The sequence below is a fragment of the Diprion similis genome, chromosome 13 (assembly GCF_021155765.1).
Source record: "Diprion similis isolate iyDipSimi1 chromosome 13, iyDipSimi1.1, whole genome shotgun sequence".
Classification (NCBI taxonomy): domain Eukaryota; kingdom Metazoa; phylum Arthropoda; class Insecta; order Hymenoptera; family Diprionidae; genus Diprion; species Diprion similis.
This window is the reverse complement of record NC_060117.1, coordinates 6,498,605-6,515,802: the sequence shown is the minus strand read 5'-3', so window position 1 is coordinate 6,515,802 and position 17,198 is coordinate 6,498,605. Positions and strand designations below refer to the sequence as shown.

At 38.3% G+C, this 17,198-nt stretch overlaps 3 protein-coding genes across 4 annotated transcripts; 1 reads left to right on the top strand and 2 right to left on the bottom strand.

Moving 5' to 3' along the window:
• Nucleotides 1-185: 185 nt before the first annotated feature.
• LOC124414185 (surfeit locus protein 1) lies at nt 186-2,124 on the bottom strand. Its single transcript, XM_046895160.1, has 5 exons — nt 1,820-2,124; nt 1,479-1,600; nt 1,007-1,207; nt 623-796; nt 186-522 (listed from the first exon to the last, which is right to left on the bottom strand). Exons 1-5 carry the CDS (start codon nt 2,045-2,047, stop codon nt 309-311), a joined length of 939 nt encoding a protein of 312 aa, XP_046751116.1. The 5' UTR covers nt 2,048-2,124; the 3' UTR covers nt 186-308.
• Nucleotides 2,125-2,957: 833 nt separating this feature from the next.
• LOC124414093 (probable malonyl-CoA-acyl carrier protein transacylase, mitochondrial) lies at nt 2,958-4,918 on the top strand. Its single transcript, XM_046895005.1, has 2 exons — nt 2,958-3,848; nt 4,269-4,918. The coding sequence occupies exons 1-2, from the start codon at nt 3,073-3,075 to the stop codon at nt 4,708-4,710; spliced, it is 1,218 nt and encodes a 405-aa protein (XP_046750961.1). The 5' UTR covers nt 2,958-3,072; the 3' UTR covers nt 4,711-4,918.
• Nucleotides 4,919-6,326: 1,408 nt separating this feature from the next.
• LOC124414022 (N(G),N(G)-dimethylarginine dimethylaminohydrolase 1) lies at nt 6,327-10,028 on the bottom strand. 2 transcript variants are annotated; one of them, XM_046894880.1, is made up of 6 exons: nt 9,620-10,028; nt 8,428-8,530; nt 8,228-8,325; nt 8,043-8,099; nt 6,774-6,869; nt 6,327-6,692 (listed from the first exon to the last, which is right to left on the bottom strand). In XM_046894880.1, exons 1-6 carry the CDS (start codon nt 9,875-9,877, stop codon nt 6,438-6,440), a joined length of 867 nt encoding a protein of 288 aa, XP_046750836.1. In that variant the 5' UTR covers nt 9,878-10,028; the 3' UTR covers nt 6,327-6,437. The 2 variants fall into 2 exon arrangements, with proteins under 2 accessions (XP_046750836.1, XP_046750837.1); XM_046894881.1 differs by lacking the exon at nt 8,043-8,099.
• Between the last annotated feature and the right edge of the window lie 7,170 nt (nt 10,029-17,198).

Genomic DNA, 17,198 nt, shown 5'->3' with positions numbered 1-17,198 from the left:
ATAGTCTTTTAATTGTCAAGTAAACAAAAACCAACACGAGTAAGAAAAATACATTCCGGGATGCGTTTACCTAGTAAGAAACTGTAGAATTGTAAGAAAATAAAAATGTAATTTTTCATTACATTTTGGGTTAATTTTTTACCGCGTTAGTACTAGTAAAAAATTACAACTACATGTATATCTGTATGAATTATCATGATAATTTAATGATCTTCTACCAATATTTTTTTTTTACAATATCTTACTCCATGTCACTCGATACGGATTGAAATACCGTACAAATTATACAATATTACAGTAAACCAAAATTAAAGTAGAGGTAGTTTGCGTATAAACATTCTGTGCCACATAGCTCCAGTCGCCAACGATAGCGTAAACCAAGTAAATATGTAACTCATATGTTCATTTCTCATTGTCACACGTGTTTGTTTGGGAATCGGCCCATCTTCGGTGTTTAAATTAGTAATCAAGTCAAGGAAAATGGGCTCAGTGTCTACAAGTTCTGCCATTGCATTGAGGTCTCTAAAAAGAGAATATTAAAATTTTAGTAAAATATTTCAGGGGAGGAACGTAGTTATTATTAATCATTCGTTTCAAAGTTTTTTTTTACTATCAACTTTACCTGTAATACCAAGCACCATTTCTTGGATTGTTCCTAGGAGAAAATTGCGGTCTTGTTTCATTCAAACGAACAATTCCGGTGATTTCAACAACACCCTTCACCGTATCATTCGGTCGTTTTTCAGGATGTCGTTTTTTCAATGGTACCCAACCCCTATTTACAAGAATAGTTGTGCTGGAAAGTAAAAATTTTCATGAGAACCAATTTGTCTTACGTGATTTAGAAAATCTTAGTTTCTTGAAATGAAAGACAAATTTCTGTTATTCTTTTTTTTTTTCAAAATAAACAGAACTTGAGTTTTTTTTCTATGTAAACACTATATACTGTTTTTAATTGAAGTAGTGAGGTGATTAAATAACAAGTAAATGACACAAATATGCTCACTCCTTGCCCTCCAATTTAAACGGTGTGATGACCATGAATCCAGTGCGAACGCTACCTGGAGTTAACAATGCACCTCCGTCGCCACTAGCAGGAGCACCGTCAATAATCAAGCTCCTCGGGCCTACGAGAAATTCTCGATCGTGTAAAAATTCTCCCCTTACTTTAACAGGTCGGTATTCCATCGTCTGTAATTCTTCGATGCTGAAAGTATAGATAATTAAATGAAAATATGAACTACAAATCAAAACACCAATATTGATTATTGAACTTTCTATTAAGCTGAAGTTAACAGTCATGCTAAAGTTGATTTTAATAATGTATTAAAGTCATCAAATTAAAAGTTGCATTTAATCGTGTGCAAAGTTAATGATGTTGAAAACTCTATTGAATTAATTTATTTCAAAGAATTTCGGTGTGCTTTGCTACTATGCAAGCTGGGCTTCATAATCGTTTTTTAATTGTAACTAATTACTCGTCGGGCAGAGGCACAGGTGCAGAGGTTGTTCGAGTCTCCAGATCTTTTATTAGAGCCAACTTCCATTGGCGCCTTTCAATTTGCCAGCATCCCAAACCAAAAGAGAAGACAGGCAAACTCTGAAAAAGTAATATAAAGTTAATTTGAGATACTTATCTTAATTCAAAATTAGTTGATGGGTAACAGTGTTGACGGTTTCACAGCAAAAGATATGTGCGATCGTAAGGTATAATAAATTTTCGTTGCTGACTCGACTTTTGAATTTGAAGTAATATTGAAAGTTGCTAATTATTGAAATGTGGAAAAAAAGTAAGTTGAAAAAATTACTAGTTACTCGCCAATAAGAACCATCCGTAAGGGCCGATGGTTTCTTTTTTAGGTACAAACCAATGTTTTCGATTTTCATAAAGCAGGTTAGATCTGGTAGACTTGTTTCTCAGTATTATCACAGAGTTATTGCTATTTGTTGGAAATCTTGTTAAATGCCCCCTTAAACAATGGGATAAATGCGTAACATTTGATACATTCGACAATTGTAAACCAATCTTAGATACAGCTAAATTCATTTTATTGGAACACTTCGAACGGCTACGGACGCTTATTATCTATTGCTCCTTGTTTTGCGTTGTCCAATTGTCGTCTGCATTGGTCTGCATGACTTTAATTCAAGCCCATGTATTGAGCCTAAGGTGGGCCAATACAATATACCGGTAGCCGTCTGGTAGCACTGCTAAGCATAGAATACTTGCGCAATTCGATACTGCGCATCTTCTCATTCATCTGTTTCAATAGGGAGGGGAGACTCAAATTATTTTGCATCATTTGATTGCGCAAGTATTCTACGCTTGGCAGTGCTGCCAGGCGGCTGCCATTACCAGCCATCCTAGACTTTCTAGTCCACTCTAGGATGCGTTCCGAAACTGGCCGGCAGAGCTGAAAACTCCCTAGGACAGAAACAGAGCTAGTGATATACTCGGCAGTGCAAGAGAGATAAGAGATTACTGATGGCACTGGAACTAATTTTGGAACGCATCCCTTGGTTCAGACCTTATACTGTATATACTCTAAGGTTCAGTCTTAATGATTTTCTTTACAGCTTGCCAATGAGTTTGATTATAAGAGTTTAAAAATTGACTCGCGTAATTCACGGTAAATTCTACATCAGGCCCAGATATACGAGCAGTTACCTGTGGAGTTACATCTTGTCTTGCGTTCCGAAATTAGTTCCAGTGCTATCAGTAATCTCTTATTTCTCTTACACTGCCGAGTTTCTCACTAGCTCTGTTTCTGTCCTAGGGAGTTTTCAGCTACTCTTAAGCATCTTGTACATACATACGCTGATTCGATTGCGTAGACTCGATAGTCGATATACCATTTCGATTAAATAGCGTCTGCTGCAAGTTCAGCGTGAATCAGTCCAGTGATTACAGCGTTGTGTAATGTTTGATCGCGCTATGGCGGTCTATCAAATTTACAATTTTTAATGATACACTGTGTTCTAAATGTAAGTAAATAAGCAGTTTGTATTCACTCGTTGCTTTAAGTAGGCACTGTAAAATCGCCTAGTTGCGATTTTCTCGCCGAATATAAGATGTTTCCTCGAACATTTTATGGAACGATTTCGAGCCGGTCTAACCTATTCCGGTTATCCCGGTGCATGCTGAGTCGCTCGCTGAGTGACAAACCACATTCCGAGAATGGGGATCATGAAACGACTAACACCAAGTCGTCAGAAATTTCCCAGCTTCTTGAGGACGCTACGATTCACGACCCTGGCGAAAATTCAGGTTGGGCAACAAGTGCTTATCCGGAAAACTGCGTCCCGAACGTGCAAGGCCAGTATGCTGATCGACCAAACATAAACCCATCCGATACGTCGATAATCCTCTTTCCTGGACAGGGAAATATCAAAGTCGGAGATGTCAAGCGATATCTGCATTATCCAGAGGCGAAATACCTGTTCGAAATAGCCAACGAAGCGTTGGGTTACGATCTGTTGAAAATTTGCCTCGAAGGTCCACAGGAGACGTTGAATCGAACTGAATACAACCAGCCTGCTACAGTGGTCAAAAGTTTAGCCGCTCTAGAAAAACTGAGAGAAAACAGGCCCAGGGCTTTGGACACGTGCATCGCTTGCGCTGGATACAGCGTTGGTGAAATTACTGCCTTGATATTCTCAGGTGCAATGACTTTCGAAGATGGCATTAGACTCGTCGGCGTCAGAGCTGCAGCAATGCAGGATGCCGCTAATTTGGTCCCCCAAGGTATGCTTTCCGTCCACAACACACCCGAGGCCAGGATGTCCGATATATGCGAAAAAGCAAAGAACTGGGCAATGGATGCCGGGGATCCTATGCCAGAGTGCAGGTAGCCAATTGGAAATTTGAGGGTGAAGCTCGTAATGATAATGCTACGATGCTTTTCAGGGAAAAATTGCTTTATATAATCATATTTTGTATTAGGCCAAAATTACCATTTTACAGTTTCACTGTGTTCAAATGAATTTCAAACAATTCTGCGACTGCAAAATCAAGAATTTTCCTGAAAATGCATCGTTACAGTAATGTTACGAAGATCAATTTAAGCATTTTGTCAAATTAACTCCTTGAAAGTAATTCTAAGCTTGTGAAATAGTGTTTTTCTAACGATACTAACTTCTGCTTGTACAATTTAAATAAGTTTCACAAGCAAATCTATGTATCAAGTTGTTTTAAAGATGAACTAATTTTTTTTTGTTAATTTAAAAACCTACCAAATTATGGTACAAAGATGTAATTTTATCCACAGAGTTGCAATATTTCTACATCCTGATATGAAAATATTAGCTGGTAGTGAACGGGCGTTGAAATACATTGAAACTAATGGGAAGAGCATGGGTCTTCGGCACATAAAGAGACTTCCTTTATCTGGGGCGTTCCATACTTCGTTGATGATCCCGTCATTGGATATATTTAAGAAAGCTCTTCGGACAATTATGTTTGAACAACCAAAAGTATCAGTGCATTCGAATGTTGATGGAAAGAGATACAAGAATGTGAATCAAATTATGAGGTACTTACCTAAGCAAATAATATCGCCAGTCAAGTGGGAACAGACAATGCATGTTTTGTATATGAGAAGACCAGGAATTGAGTTTCCGAGAACATTTGATGTGGGCTCAGGTGGGAGGCTCAAGGCACTTCTAGGATTCGTCAATGCCAAAGCATTTAAGTCTTGCTATACTATTTAACTTAGAACTGAACACAATTGGAAATTGATGCGGTATTTGAACAAAAATTAAAATCACAGTATGTTCTTGAGTTTACCTGTACAATTGAAAGTTAATTACACAAATGTAGACATTGTAACATGTCCTTAAGTTTATAAGAAATACGAAGTTTGTTTAAAAAGATTGTAAATATGTTTTGTAAAAATATACAGTAATTGCGATATAATGAGGATTAGAACAAGTTTGGACCAAACCCAATGTAAATCCTGTAACTATCCTTAAGTAAATAATTTGAAGAAACAGGTAAGAGAAACTTCAAATTAAATTACATATAATTTAATTTTTTAATTGAAAACACTATTTATTTTGCAGTAAACCAAGGCAAAAGGAGACAGCAAATATACAAACACAAATATAAGGAGTATGAGTTTACAGCTGTTGTACGATCGAGCCAAGCATCTTTATGGTATGCGTTGTGCTGGTATTATGTAAGTATTAAATAGCAAATATCTAAATCTAAATACATATTTACTCTAGAAATTCTCAGTTGAATCGGGCATTAGGAAAAGGACTTAACGTGACTAGTAAAGAGTCATAAGAGAGTAGAAATTGAATATTAATAAATTTGTGGCTTTTCACTTTCATCCTGCTGAGATGAAACATGATTTATATTTTCATTTTTTAGTATATTTAAAGTATGAGATGAGCTACTTTATCTGATTCTAAAATGATGACGAAAATTTGCGTCAAGATTTTAAGTGTAGTTGAATATTATAAAATATAACAATATATGAGTCAAAATTTATCTTATTAATAATTACTTGGTAACCAAAACTTGGTAAGAATTATGTGAGATTCTTATTCCAGAAATAATAATAATTTCAATAGTTATCAGTATAGTAGTGTGTAACAATTGAATTGTTCTTTTGCATAAAGAATCAGGTTTGACATACAGTCTGAAATTCGTAGAACCTCGGAAAAGTTGAGGAATTTTATTAAATGGATAAGTTACCGGATGTTATGTTTTTTGATAATTGAAACAGTACTACTGATAAATGGGCAAGATTTAGGGAAATCTTAGAACTTAAAAATAGTGGCAACTCTTAATTCGAGTAAAAATAAATACAATGTATAAGATTAATAATATAATAAAATTGGTATAGAAGCTGCTTGGATCAGGTTTCAAATAAATATGTGGCTAAATATTTTTAAAAGATGAGAATGCAATGCTGCCTGCAAGACTTCGTATGAGCACTAAGTCAGTTAATACATTTCAGTCAGGCAAAGCTTATTTAATAAATATAAATAAAAACAATAGTTAAAATCTTTAAAAATCGACGATAACATTGTACTGTTATTAATAAATGCAATATTTTCTTTATAGTAAAAATGTTCGACATTTGAATATATTACTCTTCAATATCGTATCAATATCAATATATTAATATTAAATATATTATAGATCTGATATACTTAATATTTTGTGTTCTCTGCTTTTGATGGTAACGATTACATTCATTATCTCAAGTCTCTGATTAATTTTAATTAAGGTCCATAGTTTCTATAATATTGAGAATGTTAAAATATTATCAGGTCTCAGAGACCGCCTATATTTTAATAATATATTATTATTATTATTATTATTATTTTTTAATGAGTTTCACTTATTTTGAAATACTCCTGAATAATTATACTGGTCTGAAAACTCATTCGTTTCTTATTTGCAAATTCATAATTTCATATGGAGCTTAAATACTACGAATGTGCCTTGGTCTACGGACCAATAAGCAACACGAAGAAAGACCAGAACTCACTTTGGCTAATTCAGATATTTGGAGTAATTTTGTAGGAAACTCAACCTTTTCAGCAAAAACCCTGCATGACTTTGGAATTTCGGCCTCTGTACGATGAATCAGTGTCCCGTTGACATAAACAACATTTGCTGCTGCATCTTCAGGCACCGTCAACGTTTGATAAGTGTAAGTTGCCTCTCGTTCAATTCGCTATATCAACACACTCATTATCACGTGTTCTTATAGAAAAAATATTTATTATTTACAGAAATTATAAGCGTATAGTTTTACCTTTAAAACCTCTTGAGATTCCTTTCCTGCACCCACGCAGATAACGTCAGGACCAGCCATAGTAACTAGAGCTTTCAAACGCTTCGATTCTGCAACCTTTATCGAAATATTAGTGTTAAGATGATTGCAAGCAATATTGAATGATTTATCAATTTAAGGATCAGGATTAATCAAGTTTTGAAGTATTAGGTTTAAATGCCGCCTGAAACATTGTTTTAACCACATTCGAACGTGAGTACATGAAACTGTTTGAGATTTACTACTAATTAAGTGAAAAATCAAGAACTATGCATTCGCAGTTAAGAATATGGTCAGCATATCTTTACTCAAATGCATTGTCTGATTCCTGTTTATGTTCATAATGTGATACAGTACGAAGCGATATGTAAACAGAAAAGCTTTTCTATATGTGTATGAGAATATCATAAAAAGCGCAGATATTGCAAATTTGTAGCTGTTTGACAAAAAACGTAATTTTACAACGAGCTCGAAATGTTACTGTAGCAAAAAACGTTCTACTAAAATCTGTGTTAACAAGGTATGCAGACGAATGTAGCCTGTGCTCTTTGTGAAGTGATAATTGAATCAATTACATAATTGTGTGGCATTTAATGTTGCGTGCGTAACGTGCCGGACTACAGGTTGTTCTTTAGGAATTCCACTTCATTACATTATGTCCACTCTTGTACATTATCTAGCTGATTTTACGATAATCATATAAGATAATAAATTCCCCTAATTTTTTCTATCTCAAAGACATGATGAGAGCTAAGATCATCTTTCGTCTTCAACTAGATAAATCTTCTGCCATTTTCATCTTGTTTTCATATAAATTATAAAGTATTTTTTACATAAGGTATGAACATAAGATAAACAGCTTACTGAAACATATGCGACATCACTCGTAGTCAAGACTCTGATTGGAAATGTCTTTTGAAAAGAAATTATTAACAGTGTACCATACTAAGAATTTTCCGTTTCTATCATTATCTTTTTGATTATCTTTCGTGTTATGTAGATTAATTTGATCACGAATGATTCTATTTATACTTAGATAATAATAATTATTATTATCTTGTACAACACTGGACTTATGTCTGATGCATATTTCAAGGATATAAAAAGCGAACTATGCTCTTTAAGAAATGAAAATCTCTCCGCAATGGCTTACAATAAAAATCAGAGGTGTTTTTAAAATCGTGACAATTATAACGAGCTTGGCTTTCATAATATATTTCATATTTAAGAGCTACACTAGCGCATCCCGACCTGAAGTGGGGCTGAGGTTAAACTCTCCACTATCACCTCTTCGCCACCATCACCCACCTTGAATAGATGAGAAATTGAATGAAACAAACACTTGTCGCTTAATACGATACGCATATCACGGATATATTTAAACGTATGATGTAATCCTGACTTAATGACATGTTATTCAATAAGTCAACACCGACCTTGATGGGAACACAGGGGTACTCTGGGAATGCTGCAGCTACTGCTCGAGCACCAGCCTCGTTTGTGAATTGTGACAATCCCACAAAAAATTCCCGTCCTATGAATAAAAGATCACACAAATGAGGTGATAAACATAATACTGATTTACACAGTATTACCATCACACAACTTCACACATTGAAAACTACATCATCATTACCTGTAAACAGAACGTCTCCTCCATCCAGCCTGGCATTTTGGTCAGCAATTTCCACAAGAGGAATGTCTAGTTCTTTTTTTAGAACAGCTCGAATAGTTTCAATCTAAAATTTAACGATGCCTTGTGTGTAATTCATCTAGAGAAAAGTTTGAACCAGTTTGTGTTGTACTAACTTGTTCATATAACATATCGTTGTAAGTTGCTGATTATTTGTTTAGAGATTAATGTTCACGTTATCAAAATAATACAGTTAATTGGCAAGTAATTAAAGGAAAACTTTATTACAAGGAAAGTAAATCACCAATGAAAATTAATTTAACGGCTTTATAAACAATAACACTCTGGTTAATATATGACAATGATTTGTGAAAGAAAAATATGTTTCAAGTATGATCTAAAAGACTTATATATTGTAACACAACATAATCATGTTAATAAGGAGAACAAAGTCATAATTACTGTATTATTATTTAATGAAAATAGTACCAAAATATTGTAAACATTCTGAAATGAAGACGAATGTATGAATAGTTACACATTTTATTAAACGTGTTGCAGAAACATGTTACATGAATGCAAAGATAGAAATTACAAAATTGTGTGTTCAGATATGGATTGAATTGTTTCTGTTAGAATATACTGCAGATTGCAGGATGAATTTTACATCTATTGGAAGATGTTCAAAGCATTTGTTGAACGATATATTAGAATTCTTACATGTATTACATAGTAGCATAATATGTTTATGTTTTATTAACATTACACATGCCTGACGTTTCGATTTATCAACTTAGTTGGCAAAAGTTCAGAAATTAAGTGATTATAACTCAAGAATAAATAATTTAAGTTTAAATTTTATAGAAATGAGTTTGGAAAATAGGAGTAGCTTTGTTCTGCTTTATTGAGAATCAGAGAATCCTGAGATTGCATCGTTACAATAACGCTACTAACTTCAACTATGCAGTACTAACAGAGATCCACTTTCACTTCTAAGAAGTTAAATTATTTGAACTCTGTGGAGATAACAACGCGAGTTTTGAATAAAGCTTGGCGGATCGAGATCTCAGGTATAAAGATAATATCCCAGTATTGCAATACGACGAAGAGGTACATGCAAGTCTCGCTGCAACTGCACAGGATGATATAACTTGATACTTAAATGTATAACTTTGCGTTTTATCGTATTTCTTACCTCTTTCGTGCGAGAAGGTTCGTTGGGTCGAGCGATTAGAGCGATGCCGTTACAGACGACGGCGAGATCCTCGACGAAGGCACACAACGGTGATCCCTCGTCGGGTGGAAGTTCGACTACGTCGAGTCCCAGGTCGCGAAGCACACGTACGAAGGTCTCGTGTTGTTTTCTAGCTTCATCTAGCGTTACTTCGCCGCGAGTTCTCAACGACAGGGGAATTCTACACACAACAGCGTGGGTGTATCGATGAACCGACATTATGCCTGATTTCTTTCGTCGATATTTCCCAAACGGGCAGTTATCTATTCGAAACCTTATAGTGTGCTGTCGCTCGGGCAAAAAATTACGAACTTTCTTCCGTGCGCGTTTTGACGTTTGGTTCGCCCGTTTCACGGATTCCTACTATACAGTGTACGGGTTGCATTCATTCACCGTGTAGACGACGTAACACGGCCATCGACTGGAGATATATAAAGACTCACAGCTCTGGGTTATTTTTCCTTCGACACAGTTCGACGGGTCTCTGGGTGAGTTCAGAGAGTTTGGGGGGTATTAGCAGTTTCATGTATTATCTACCGAGTGGCTGATCACGTCGGTAAGAGAAGTTCTTCATAACCGACAACTATTGCAGGCAAAACAATCGTGACTTGCAATCGCCATAAGATATCTAATTTCTTTCAAAATTTTCAGAGACAAAATGACGTGGAAATCAGATAATAAATAGAAATCACATCGATTCCCAGCGTATAAGTAAAGGTAGAGGATTTAAATTTATGCGATCTTGCGGTTTCTCGCGAACAGATAACGTTTGGCGCATTTCAAATCCAGTTCGATTGAAGTGCACATTTCGTATGCAAGGCTGGGTAGGACCTTTGCGGAAGGTTTTTAAGATAACGTGAAAGGTAAATAACGAATTCGTAGCTACGGAGTGTTGTTTTAGTTCAGGTTTAACATATTTTTTATGTCTTTATCACATATTCTCAGCCCTAGTACAAGTGTTCGGATGTCAGTGTGAGCATCCAATAAGTATAAAAAGCGTCATACGAATCGATTCTCAGAGAAAAGATTTTTCGGCCAAAAAAAATCTAATGCTACAGCACTCGAGAGAAGAAGAAGAATAATCTTAGGTATATCAGAACTCACACAACCAGAGGACAGAGACGTGAAAAAAATATTGCGGCCATTGTATATAATCGGATACCTCAAAGTATACGTGAAAAATGCGTAAATGCATACAAAAGAAACATAAGAAGATAGATTATTCGGCAAGGGAGTAATGACTACAATGGATGGAAGGGGAAGGAAAAACTAACACACTAACAGAATAACCAATTATGAAATCACAAGAAAACAAGAGGCACCAAAACCACCCTGGCTACACACGAGCATGAAAATGCTCGCGTTGAGAGAATAAACTACATCATGTACATATCGGTGAATAATGGAAAAGCCAGGAAAAGATACATACATACACAATGAATCAGACAAACACGCGTACTCGAGAAATGGGACACTAAAATGATGTATACAAAATCATGTAACAATAAACTAAACTAGACTGAACTGAACTAATCCCTTTGGATTTTTGGCAAAAATTTCGACAACATTGAAAAGTGCTGAGAATGAGTCTTTAGGGCACTGGTCCGACGTAATTTTGCGGAAGAAATCGATTGGGCGCAGTCCCACTACGCTGCGAGCGATAGGTCAAAAGTTACAGGCGAAAAACTCATGATTTTCGTCGTCATTTCTCTGCTGCTGCTATCACGCTATTTTTAAGGTGTTTTCTGAGTTCCTGAGCGTCGAATTACTCTAGAGATGGTCATACGAATCGATTCCGAAACAAAAAATTTTCGGCTCCGAAAATGACCAAAAAAGTTATTACTGCCATTACTGTTAAAAGTTGTACTGCCAGTTATTACTATACCGTACACATGTAATGTCCGTAGATCTAGAAATTGTGAAATATAATAATAATGATTGTAATAATGGTACATACATGAATGTGTAACTGTATAAGTTATTACTATACCGTACACGTGTAATATCCATGGATCTAGAAAATGTAAAATAGAATAAGAATAATTGTAATGATGGTATGTACATGAATGTGTAACTGTATAAGTTATTACTATACCGTACACGTGTAATATCCATGGATCTAGAAAATGTAAAATAGAATAAGAATAATTGTAATGATGGTATGTACATGAATGTGTAACTATAAATTGAATACAGAAATACGTATTATAGTTGAATATAGTATGCTATATATGATATATAATATTATATACAAACAACATACATTATGACCTGGAGTTTGTGAAATGAGCTTGGGAGTACTAATAAAAATACACGAATTGAATATGTTAAATTAATCACAGAAATAAATTGAAATTTGATAATCATGAATAGTTGTTTCAGTTATCCACAAAATATCTCACTCCTTCCCTTACAAGGTATATCCTTAACTTGCAATGGACTTACTATTGAAAACAGTGCTTACACTTACTTCCAATTTTAAGTAATCAAATCGGAGAAACTTTAGCGTAAAACTGCTCCTAGTATTCAGAGAACATCTTGGACAGGTGGGTCGTATAAAAACTCCCACTTACAATTGAGCGAATCGAAGAAATTTCAGCCGAAAATTGCTCCTGGTATCAGGAGAACATCTGAGCCGAGGAGCTCTTCCAAAAACAGGGACTGATTGATTGACTGCTTGCGACGTTGATACTGTGTGCTTGATTGCATGCCTGTTTGCTAGAGAGAGCATGTGATCGCTTGCTTACATGCTACAGCCACGTAGAATTAAGCGAATCGGAGAAATTTCAGCCGAAAATTGCTCCTGGTATCAGGAGAACATCTGAGCCGAGGAGCTCTTCCAAAAACAGGGACTGATTGATTGACTGCTTGCGACGTTGATACTGTGTGCTTGATTGCATGCCTGTTTGCTAGAGAGAGCATGTGATCGCTTGCTTACATGCTACAGCCACGTAGAATTAAGCGAATCGGAGAAATTTCAGCCGAAAATTGCTCCTGGTATCAGGAGAACATCTGAGCCGAGGAGCTCTTCCAAAAACAGGGACTGATTGATTGACTGCTTGCGACGTTGATACTGTGTGCTTGATTGCATGCCTGTTTGCTAGAGAGAGCGTGTGATCGCTTGCTTACATGCTACAGCCACTTAGAATTAAGCGAATCGGAGAAATTTCAGTCGAAAATTGCTCCTGGTATCAGGAGAACATCTGAGCCGAGGAGCTCTTCTAAAAACAGGGACTGATTGATTGACTGCTTGCGACGTTGATACTGTGTGCTTGATTGCATGCCCGTTTGCTGGAGAGAGCATGTGATCGCTTGCTTACGTGCTACAGCCACGTAGAATTAAGCGAATCGCTGAAATTTCAGCCGAAAATTGCTCCTGGTATCAGGAGAACATCTGAGACGAGGAGCTCTTCCAAAAACAGGGACTGATTGATTGACTGCTTGCGACGTTGATACTGTGTGCTTTATTGCATGCCTGTTTGCTAGAGAGAGCATGTGATCGCTTGCTCACATGCTACAGTCACGTAGAATTAAGCGAATCGGAGAAATTTCAGCCGAAAATTGCTAATGGTATCAGGAGAACATCTGCGCCGAGGAGCTCTTCCAAAAACAGGGACTGATTGATTGACTGCTTGCGACGTTGATACTGTGTGCTTGATTGCATGCCTGTTTGCTGGAGAGAGCATGTGATCGCTTGCTTACGTGCTACAGCCACGTAGAATAAGGCGAATCGCAGAAATTTCAGCCGAAAATTGCTCCTGGTATCAGGAGAACATCTGAGCCGAGGAGCTCTTCCAAAAACAGGGACTGATTGATTGACTGCTCGCGACGTTGATACTGTGTGCTTGATTGCATGCCTGTTTGCTAGAGAGAGCGTGTGATCGCTTGCTTACATGCTACAGCCACTTAGAATTAAGCGAATCGGAGAAATTTCAGTCGAAAATTGCTCCTGGTATCAGGAGAACATCTGAGCCGAGGAGCTCTTCTAAAAACAGGGACTGATTGATTGACTGCTTGCGACGTTGATACTGTGTGCTTGATTGCATGCCTGTTTGCTGGAGAGAGCATGTGATCGCTTGCTTACGTGCTACAGCCACGTAGAATTAAGCGAATCGCTGAAATTTCAGCCGAAAATTGCTCCTGGTATCAGGAGAACATCTGAGACGAGGAGCTCTTCCAAAAACAGGGACTGATTGATTGACTGCTTGCGACGTTGATACTGTGTGCTTTATTGCATGCCTGTTTGCTAGAGAGAGCATGTGATCGCTTGCTCACATGCTACAGTCACGTAGAATTAAGCGAATCGGAGAAATTTCAGCCGAAAATTGCTCCTGGTATCAGGAGAACATCTGAGCCGAGGAGCTCTTCCAAAAACAGGGACTGATTGATTGACTGCTTGCGACGTTGATACTGTGTGCTTGATTGCATGCCTGTTTGCTAGAGAGAGCGTGTGATCGCTTGCTTACATGCTACAGCCACTTAGAATTAAGCGAATCGGAGAAATTTCAGTCGAAAATTGCTCCTGGTATCAGGAGAACATCTGAGCCGAGAAGCTCTTCTAAAAACAGGGACTGATTGATTGACTGCTTGCGACGTTGATACTGTGTGCTTGATTGCATGCCTGTTCGCTAGAGAGAGCATGTGATCGCTTGCTTACATGCTACAGCCACCTATAATTAAGCGAATCGGAGAAATTTCAGCCGAAAATTGCTCCTGGTATCAGGAGAACATCTGAGCCGAGAAGCTCTTCCAAAAACAGGGACTGATTGATTGACTGCTTGCGACGTTGATACTGTGTGCTTGATTGCATGCCTGTTTGCTGGAGAGAGCATGTGATCGCTTGCTTACGTGCTACAGCCACGTAGAATTAAGCGAATCGCAGAAATTTCAGCCGAAAATTGCTCCTGGTATCAGGAGAACATCTGAGACGAGGAGCTCTTCCAAAAACAGGGACTGATTGATTGACTGCTTGCGACGTTGATACTGTGTGCTTTATTGCATGCCTGTTTGCTAGAGAGAGCATGTGATCGCTTGCTCACATGCTACAGTCACGTAGAATTAAGCGAATCGGAGAAATTTCAGCCGAAAATTGCTCCTGGTATCAGGAGAACATCTGAGCCGAGGAGCTCTTCCAAAAACAGGGACTGATTGATTGACTGCTTGCGACGTTGATACTGTGTGCTTGATTGCATGCCTGTTTGCTAGAGAGAGCGTGTGATCGCTTGCTTACATGCTACAGCCACTTAGAATTAAGCGAATCGGAGAAATTTCAGTCGAAAATTGCTCCTGGTATCAGGAGAACATCTGAGCCGAGGAGCTCTTCTGAAAACAGGGACTGATTGATTGACTGCTTGCGACGTTGATACTGTGTGCTTGATTGCATGCCTGTTTGCTGGAGAGAGCATGTGATCGCTTGCTTACGTGCTACAGCCACGTAGAATTAAGCGAATCGCTGAAATTTCAGCCGAAAATTGCTCCTGGTATCAGGAGAACATCTAAGACGAGGAGCTCTTCCAAAAACAGGGACTGATTGATTGACTGCTTGCGACGTTGATACTGTGTGCTTTATTGCATGCCTGTTTGCTAGAGAGAGCATGTGATCGCTTGCTCACATGCTACAGTCACGTAGAATTGAGCGAATCGGAGAAATTTCAGCCGAAAATTGCTCCTGGTATCAGGAAAACATCTGAGCCGAGGAGCTCTTCCAAAAACAGGGACTGATTGATTGACTGCTTGCGACGTTGATACTGTGTGCTTGATTGCATGCCTGTTTGCTGGAGAGAGCATGTGATCGCTTGCTTACGTGCTACAGCCACGTAGAATTAAGCGAATCGCAGAAATTTTAGCCGAAAATTGCTCCTGGTATCAGGAGAACATCTGAGACGAGGAGCTCTTCCAAAAACAGGGACTGATTGATTGACTGCTTGCGACGTTGATACTGTGTGCTTTATTGCATGCCTGTTTGCTAGAGAGAGCATGTGATCGCTTGCTCACATGCTACAGTCACGTAGAATTAAGCGAATCGGAGAAATTTCAGCCGAAAATTGCTCCTGGTATCAGGAGAACATCTGAGCCGAGGAGCTCTTCCAAAAACAGGGACTGATTGATTGACTGCTTGCGACGTTGATACTGTGTGCTTGATTGCATGCCTGTTTGCTAGAGAGAGCGTGTGATCGCTTGCTTACATGCTACAGCCACTTAGAATTGAGCGAATCGGAGAAATTTCAGTCGAAAATTGCTCCTGGTATCAGGAGAACATCTGAGCCGAGGAGCTCTTCTAAAAACAGGGACTGATTGATTGACTGCTTGCGACGTTGATACTGTGTGCTTGATTGCATGCCTGTTTGCTGGAGAGAGCATGTGATCGCTTGCTTACGTGCTACAGCCACGTAGAATTAAGCGAATCGCTGAAATTTCAGCCGAAAATTGCTCCTGGTATCAGGAGAACATCTGAGACGAGGAGCTCTTCCAAAAACAGGGACTGATTGATTGACTGCTTGCGACGTTGATACTGTGTGCTTTATTGCATGCCTGTTTGCTAGAGAGAGCATGTGATCGCTTGCTCACATGCTACAGTCACGTAGAATTAAGCGAATCGGAGAAATTTCAGCCGAAAATTGCTCCTGGTATCAGGAGAACATCTGAGCCGAGGAGCTCTTCCAAAAACAGGGACTGATTGATTGACTGCTTGCGACGTTGATACTGTGTGCTTGATTGCATGTCTGTTTGCTAGAGAGAGCGTGTGATCGCTTGCTTACATGCTACAGCCACTTAGAATTGAGCGAATCGGAGAAATTTCAGTCGAAAATTGCTCCTGGTATCAGGAGAACATCTGAACCGAGGAGCTCTTCTAAAAACAGGGACTGATTGATTGACTGCTTGCGACGTTGATACTGTGTGCTTGATTGCATGCCTGTTTGCTAGAGAGAGCATGTGATCGCTTGCTTACATGCTACAGCCACCTATAATTAAGCGAATCGGAGAAATTTCAGCCGAAAATTGCTCCTGGTATCAGGAGAACATCTGAGCCGAGGAGCTCTTCCAAAAACAGGGACTGATTGATTGACTGCTTGCGACGTTGATACTGTGTGCTTGATTGCATGCCTGTTTGCTAGAGAGAGCGTGTGATCGCTTGCTTACATGCTACAGCCACTTAGAATTAAGCGAATCGGAGAAATTTCAGTCGAAAATTGCTCCTGGTATCAGGAGAACATCTGAGCCGAGGAGCTCTTCTAAAAACAGGGACTGATTGATTGACTGCTTGCCACGTTGATACTGTGTGCTTGATTGCATGCCTGTTTGCTAGAGAGAGCATGTGATCGCTTGCTTACATGCTACAGCCACCTATAATTAAGCGAATCGGAGAAATTTCAGCCGAAAATTGCTCCTGGTATCAGGAGAACATCTGAGACAAGGAGCTCTTCCAAAAACAGGGACTGATTGATTGCCTGCTTGCGACGTTGATACTGTGTGCTTTATTGCATGCCTGTTTGCTAGAGAGAGCATGTGATCGCTTGCTCACATGCTACAGCCACGTAGA

What these genes read in the sequence shown, in the direction of transcription:
- LOC124414185 (XM_046895160.1), bottom strand. Translation starts at nt 2,047, where the DNA reads ATGAATTTAGCTGTATCTAAGATTGGTTTACAATTGTCGAATGTATCA. An exon ending in CTTACGGATGGTTCTTATTG is followed by an intron (nt 1,601 to 1,819) that starts GCGAGTAACTAG and finishes TTACTTTTTCAG; the next exon opens with AGTTTGCCTGTCTTCTCTTT. An exon ending in AATGGTGCTTGGTATTACAG is followed by an intron (nt 523 to 622) that starts GTAAAGTTGATA and finishes TTCTCTTTTTAG; the next exon opens with AGACCTCAATGCAATGGCAG.
- LOC124414093 (XM_046895005.1), top strand. Translation starts at nt 3,073, where the DNA reads ATGTTTCCTCGAACATTTTATGGAACGATTTCGAGCCGGTCTAACCTA. An exon ending in GATCCTATGCCAGAGTGCAG is followed by an intron (nt 3,849 to 4,268) that starts GTAGCCAATTGG and finishes TTTTATCCACAG; the next exon opens with AGTTGCAATATTTCTACATC.
- LOC124414022 (XM_046894880.1), bottom strand. Translation starts at nt 9,877, where the DNA reads ATGTCGGTTCATCGATACACCCACGCTGTTGTGTGTAGAATTCCCCTG. An exon ending in AGGAGACGTTCTGTTTACAG is followed by an intron (nt 8,326 to 8,427) that starts GTAATGATGATG and finishes TTTTATTCATAG; the next exon opens with GACGGGAATTTTTTGTGGGA. An exon ending in AATCTCAAGAGGTTTTAAAG is followed by an intron (nt 6,693 to 6,773) that starts GTAAAACTATAC and finishes GTGTTGATATAG; the next exon opens with CGAATTGAACGAGAGGCAAC.